This window comes from Ictidomys tridecemlineatus, chromosome 1, assembly GCF_052094955.1.
Source record: "Ictidomys tridecemlineatus isolate mIctTri1 chromosome 1, mIctTri1.hap1, whole genome shotgun sequence".
NCBI classification, from domain to species: Eukaryota; Metazoa; Chordata; class Mammalia; order Rodentia; family Sciuridae; genus Ictidomys; species Ictidomys tridecemlineatus.
In genome coordinates this window covers 73,678,573-73,685,583 of record NC_135477.1, presented here as the reverse complement: position 1 = coordinate 73,685,583, position 7,011 = coordinate 73,678,573, and the positions used below count along the sequence as shown (strand labels likewise).

Sequence of the window (7,011 nt, the reverse complement as noted above, 5' to 3'; positions counted from 1 at the left end):
TGTAGGGGAAATGGGTAGAAAGGTGTAAGTGAATTTCATGGCAACATTTAAACCCATATAGTTGACACCTATGAACTCACAGAAGGACTTCCCTAGCCTTGTGTCTATCCTGCAAAGCTACCTGTCTTCCCAGGTGTGTGCTAATTCATAACCTACAGAAATGGCTACTTCTTATGGGTATGACCTGAAAACATGGTCCACTCAATTAGTCACTGCTTTCTTAGAGTTATTCAAGTTTAATCCCAATAACATAAGACATAGAACTAGGGCATATGACAGATTCCTAACAATGAAAAAAAATAGGGCGGAAGCTTCATTTGCAGTTGGCTTGCTTGTGAGTCACATCTACTTCTAGAGCAAGCATGGGCCTGCTGATGCCCAGCAAAAATAGAAATCCCTGTAGTCACACACTTGTGTTTCTGATCTTGTGCCAACCATCAGGAATGCTCAAAGCCTTCTGCTTTGGATTCAGGTTTGAAACAGACGCTGGTGGAAATGCTGTGCCCTGGGGAAGGGCCTCTTCCCCCCCTGTCTTGCTGCTCCAAGCTCCATGGCTTTCTTCCTCCAAGACCCTGGTCCTCTCTCCCTGCCCAGGTGGCTCTGTTCCTGCTGACTGGGGAAGGAGCAGCCCCAGGTGCTGCAGGTGAGGGCAGGGGTGGGCACCTCACCTCCAGCTCACTGCTGCTGCTGCTGCTGCTGCTGCTGCTGCTGCTGCTGCTTCTCCTCCTCCTTCTCCTCCTGCTGTGAAAGAAGCACCTTGCTCTGGGACATGGAACATTCACTACTGTTAGAAAGGCTTTGTTCCTCTTCCTCCAGCTGTTGGTCCTGCCCTTGGCCCTGGGTCTTCCTCCTCTCCAGCATCTCCTCAAAAAAGATCTGGCAGCTGAAGCCTTCTCGGATGCCATGCTGGGCATGCTCCAGCAGTGCCTCCAGCGAGGGGAAGACGCGGCAGCAGGCCAAGCAGCGGAGCCCATAGTTGGTGGTGACCAGCCAGTCTGGGTGGGTCTGCAGGTCCTGGAGGCAGCACTCCAGTGGCTCCAGCATCTCTGCGTCGTCGGTCTCTGGACAGCAGTTGTTTTTGCTGGCTTCCAACTCCCAGTGCAGGTCAGTGTTGGAAGCCATCTCAAAGGAAGAGCCTTTCCGCCGCTGTCTCTTGATGAACTCGGCTTCACGGATGCGGGGCTTCCTGCTGACCGGCTGGAAGCCAGTTTCTGTCTCCCAGGCCACCGCCACTCCACGCACTGTCTGCACGCGGGTGTAGAGGGCGCACAAGCTCTGCGGGGTGGCGTCCTGGTCGTTGCACATACAGGAGAAGCAGGACCGGTATTGGGAGTAGGACTGGTAATCTGAGGACTGGGATGATGGAGAGCTGCTCCAGCCCAGCATCCCCCGAGCCCGGGCTGCGAAGAAGGCGTCCTTCTCATGGGGAAGGGCAGGTCCTGGCTCTGGAGATCTTTCCTCATTCTTTATGTTTCCTGAAAAGCAGAAGGACATTCTCATCAGTGCCCTCTCCAAGGGATTCATATATTACCTACTTCAACAGCCACTGATTCTGGAAGGTGCAGGCTTTGGGGGCCCCGGGGCAGGTCCTATAACCTGCCTTTACCAGTTTCCTCATAACTCAGAGATACCATAATGCCTGCAGTGTGCAGTGATGGTAAGCATCAAGTAATTCTATGCAATGTTATCACCAAAGACTTGAGTAAGCCCCCCAAAGCCATCATCTGGTGAATAAACAGATTGTATAGCCACAGGATGCAATTCTATCCAGGAAAAAAATGAATAAACTATGGATATGTGCAACAATATGGGTGAATCTCTAATGCATTTGCTAAATGAAAGAAGCCAGATTTAAAAGGCTGCACAATTTTCGATTCCATTTAGATGACATTCTAGAAAAGGCAAATTTATAGGAACAGAACAGGCTGCCGAGAGCTGGCAGCAAGGACTAAGGGGTGGGGAGGAAGGCCCTGACCATAAAGGTACATGAGGGAACCGTTGAGAGTTGTAATGCTCTGTATCTTGATCCAGGTGGTGCTTACACATATGTACGCTTGTAACAATGCTTAAAATTTGTACATTTAAAATCTGTGAAGTTTTTATACACACATTAACAGCTCAGTGAAGCCTATGTACAAAAACAATGAATGGCAAGTGCTTTGGCCATTCAACCACTCCTTCTCCTTCTCAGTTTGTGACATATCTCTGTTTTACCCAGAGGAGCATCTCCCCCATCCCTCCTTGAACATTGACTGTATCCATCACCATATAAGCACTTGCCATGTTTTAACTCCTTTAATATTCAAAACAATCCTAAGAAACGGCATCATTATGAACTCTCATTGGACAGATGAGGAAACTGAGGCACAGAGACTTTAAATGACCCGTGGAGCCACTTGGCCTCCAGAGCAAATGCTACCCTGAGGACACATCCTTTGCCCAAGGACATATCCTGGTAGCGTTCAGATGGATGTTCTAGATTAACTTGAATCCATTGATCATAAAGGAATTTTTACATCACTGCTAAAGTCAAAGGATTAACGTGTTCTTTCTTCAAAGACACATAAAAAAAATACAACGGTGAACATTTCACATTTTCAAACATACATCTCCTGAAACCACCTTGGGTACTTGAATAGCAGCTTAGGTCTCCTGTAAAGACTGATTTCCTCCTTTGTCCCCATCAGTTTTGATGGTGAACACACCCCTGATGCCTTGCCCTGGGTCTCCGTCCCAGAGAGTATACCTAGCTCAACTCCAGCCCTTCCTTTTGACCCACCTGGATGGCACAATTCCATATTGTCTTCTGTGGACTCAGGGCTGGTCACGCTGAGGGTGGTCCCATCAATGGGTGACTGTTCTCCCCTGTGGTCCATGAAAAAGCGTCTCATGATTTGAAGTCAGCACCCAGGGTCTCAGTGCTCCAGCTGTTTGGTGAAAGTTGGCTTGGGCTGTACTGAAGCCCTCTGGCTGGCCCCAGCCCAGTGACTGCTGGGCTCTTCACCGTCACTAGGATCCTGACTATATTCTATGATGTCATCAGTGACATGGGTCTATTCTATGACTCACGGCAAGGACAGAGACCCAGCCAGGGTGATAGGAGAGGTTTCCCAGTGTGAGCTCATTTCCTCCTGAGACCTGTTCTGTCTGGTGTGTTATCAGGGATACAGACACAAAACACAGATGCATACATGTATGCACATAGAGACGTGAACATATAAACACATACATAGACACTTATACACCCAGACATGTACACACACATGCATGATCACAGAAGTTAAAAATGCTTGAACACACACAAATGTTCTACACAGTAGCATGAACACACACAACACATTCATACACACCTGGATATGAAAGACACACACATTCACTTAACCCCACAAACATACACACACACAAACTCACACCATATGCACTCGACCACATACACGCTCACATATCTATGTCATCACCCCACATCCACATGGGCCTACTTCACACCATGGGCACAGGATGAAAAAAAAAATCTCACCTCCTCCATACTACCTGGCCCAGAGCTCCCACCTGGTCCTCTTTAGGCTCCTCGGCCCTCTGAGCCTCCACCTGTCTCCTGCATACACACCCTGGCTCCGTTCCTTCAGCTCCAGACTTCTCTCTGCTGCCCAAACCTACCAGGGGTCCTCCTCTGCCAGGCTCAGGGCCTGGCACTTGTTTTTCCTCCTGTCTTTCTAGGCTCTCTCCCCTGCCTCCCTGTGGGGCTCACTCTCATTCCCATCTCTGCTGAAATGTCACCCCATCAGAGAAGGCTGCTCATACCACAAAGGAAAGCATACTCTTCAGCTCTCCATCTCTGTTTCCTGAGACTTACTGGCTTTTTGTTATGGTGTCACCACCCTCAGGAATACATAATGTTCATGTGTGTGCCCCATGTACTTACCTGTATCTGTCTCTTCCTCCTTAAATGCTAGCTCCAAGAAAGTAGAGATGTCCCTTCTTCCCCTCATTATATTCCTAGTATCTAGAGCAATGTTTAACATATTACCAAGCACTCTAGAAATAACTGTCAAGTTAATGGATGAATAAGCAACCAACACATCAGGTTGACAAGGGCATCCCGTGCCTCGTGGAGCTGGCTGCTTTCTCTGCATCTCAGATCTCTGCAGCTCCAAGGCATGCTGGTTCTCTCCCAGGAGGACTCTGAGACTCGCCTCTCCTCCACTTGCACAAACCATGCTTTGGCCACAGTCAGCCTGGCATAAATCCAGCACGCCTTGTCTCTTAGCTCCAGGATGTCCTCACATTTGAACATTCTTCCTCTAGCGCACTCAGCACCATTTGCTCTGCAGCTAATTCTTTCCCAACCCCTGCTCAGTCTCATCAATTCTGTTTAGAATTTCCTAAAAGGTGATGGATTGAAAATAATCCTAGTGTTCCAGAAGCAATACCAACATCACCCACACAGCCAGCATCTTCCTGCCTCCTTCTCTTGCCCAGAGGGTGAGGCCCCTGCATGGAGGAAAACATAGGGAGCTCCAACGAATGATGAAACGTCACACCTGCAACAACAAAGAGACATTCATTTTTCTTTCTGGTACCCAGGGGTGCTTAACCACTGAGCCATATTTTCAGTACTCTTTAGTGTCTTATTTTGAGACAATCTCCCTAAGTTGCTTAGGGCATTGCTAAATTGCTGAGGCTGGCTTTGAACCTGGGATCCTCCTGCCTCAGCAGTTGCAGGGATTACAGGCATGCACCACTGCACTCTAAAAGTATTTTTTCTAGCCAAATAAATATAAGAATTGCCTTACAAAAACAAGGGTGTAACAGCACACCCAAAAAAATAAGATCAACAATATGATAGTTAGTTGAGAAATAAATATTTTAAGTTAGAATTTTTGTTTTGTTTTGTTTTTTCTTTCTTTCTTCCTTTCTTTTTTTTTTTTTTTTGTACTTGGGTTTGAACCCCTAAGCAACATCCCCCATCCCTTTCTTGGTGGGGAGTATGCACTGGAGGTTGAGACCAGGGACATGTTACCACTGAGCTTTATCCCCATTCCTTTTTATTTTGCGGGACAAGATCTCACTAAGTTGCTGAGACTGGTCTTGACATCCTCCTGCCTCAACCTCCAGAATCATTGGGATTACAGACATGTGATGTGCCACCACACCTAGCTGAGGGAGGTTAAAGTTTTTAAGGGATGATATAAGTAACAAATATATGGAGGAAAAGAAGACTCAGCCAATTAAATGATGCACAAGATTGTATTTACTATTATAAAAAAATTAACTTTGGTGTGAAACAACTAGAATGGTTTCATATGGTTCAGATGTTGTGTTTTAATTAAAAATATGTAGAAAGAAAATACAAAATAACATTTATAATTATAGGGTTGATTTTCTCCACTTAAAATGATAATCTTCACAAGCATTATGGGTCATGGTCATTTTCCTTAACTTCATTGTTTTAAAAATATCTTACTGTTTCAATTTGCATTTTCCTCTCTTTTAGTGAGACTAAACAGAAAAACAAGTAAAGGAAATGAACAGGGAATTCCTATGAGAAGAAATGCAGATGGCTGGTGAATGTATGAGAAGATGTTCAATCCAATTTTAATAAGGGAACTACAACTCTAAAAACCATGATATGCAGTACATCAGTTTCCACCTATAACATAGGCAAGAGTTAACATGATTGACAACACCAAGTTCTGGTGAGGATTCAAGAAAATGAATTTTCTTATACTGTATTGTTAACAATGTAATTTTCCTTCTCAGAGGAAATGTGGTGATACCCTTTACATTTACAAGTGGGCATATTCTTTCATCAAACACTTAACTATCACCCTTTTCCTGATAAACAGTCACTTTTGGGCTACATACATAAATTGGCACCTAGGGAATTATTTACTGCAGCACCGTTTAATAATAGAAAAATAGGAAACATTTCAAAGATTCATCAAAATAGAGAAATGGTTAAATAAATTACAACATAATCAAATTATGGAATACTGCTCTATAATTTAAAAAACAAGTACTGATAAATTCCTTTCACATGAAAATTCAAGATGCAAGAGAATGCAGAGATGATCCTATATATGTAAAAATTAAACATGACATTCTTCTTCACAAAAGCCCCAAATCAAATTCTATAGTGTCCATTATGCAAAGGCACATAGAACATCTGAAAATAACCACACCTGAGGAAACAGCATTGACCTCAGAAGGAGAGAAAGATAAGATGAAGCTCTGGGAGTCTGGATTTCCCAAAGATTGCTATGCCAATGTATATTCTATCCTACATGCTCTCCTTACAGCATGACAGGATCCCTTTTTCTGAACCTGAGTGGATTTTGTAACTGCTTCATCCAATAGAATCCAGAGGAGTGATGCTTTGTGGCTGTCAGTGGAAGCTCATAAAAGATGATATGGCTTCCACTCTCTTTTGGACTCATCCACCATGTTGTGAGGAAGCTCATGTTACATGAAGAGGCCACAGGAAGGTGTTCTAAGCAACAGACCCAACTAAGATCTCAGTTAGCCACCAGAAAGTGACTCCAGATGATTCTGCCTCCAAGCTTTTGAGTTTAATCTAGGGCCCTGGACATTACAGAGTAAAGACAAGCCACCACCTCTATGCCCTGCCTGAATTTCCCCATCCACAGAAACTGCGCATAGTAAAAGGTGATTTTTAGGCACTAGATTTTGGGGCAATTTGCTTTGCAGCCAAAATAATTGAATGGCTGTTGATTGTTACTGTAATACTTAAATATGCCCTAGTAGGACAGCTCATTGACTAGCCTCTGTGTTCTGTGTGCCTCCCTTGTCCGGTCAGGGAAACTGAACGGCCAGTGAGCACTGCGGTTTTCCTAGGACAACTTGGACGATGGCTCCCACCACCACCATCCAAGTACCTTTCTGTTTAGTCTGGTGTGCATGTCCATCTACTTTAGCAGTACTAAGCCTGACCTTATGTGAAACTACTTTACCAAACAGACAACAAGGTTTACAAATGGTTGTCTTTGTCTT

General features: G+C 44.8%; 1 protein-coding gene across 1 annotated transcript; it reads right to left on the bottom strand.

Moving 5' to 3' along the window:
• Positions 1-213: 213 nt before the first annotated feature.
• On the bottom strand, positions 214-4,764 carry Fam170b (family with sequence similarity 170 member B). Its single transcript, XM_005339082.3, has 2 exons — positions 2,780-4,764; positions 214-1,475 (listed from the first exon to the last, which is right to left on the bottom strand). Exons 1-2 carry the CDS (start codon positions 2,889-2,891, stop codon positions 676-678), a joined length of 912 nt encoding a protein of 303 aa, XP_005339139.3. The 5' UTR covers positions 2,892-4,764; the 3' UTR covers positions 214-675.
• Between the last annotated feature and the right edge of the window lie 2,247 nt (positions 4,765-7,011).

What these genes read in the sequence shown, in the direction of transcription:
- Fam170b (XM_005339082.3), bottom strand. Translation starts at nt 2,891, where the DNA reads ATGAGACGCTTTTTCATGGACCACAGGGGAGAACAGTCACCCATTGAT. An exon ending in TATGGAATTGTGCCATCCAG is followed by an intron (nt 1,476 to 2,779) that starts GTGGGTCAAAAG and finishes TCTGCTTTTCAG; the next exon opens with GAAACATAAAGAATGAGGAA.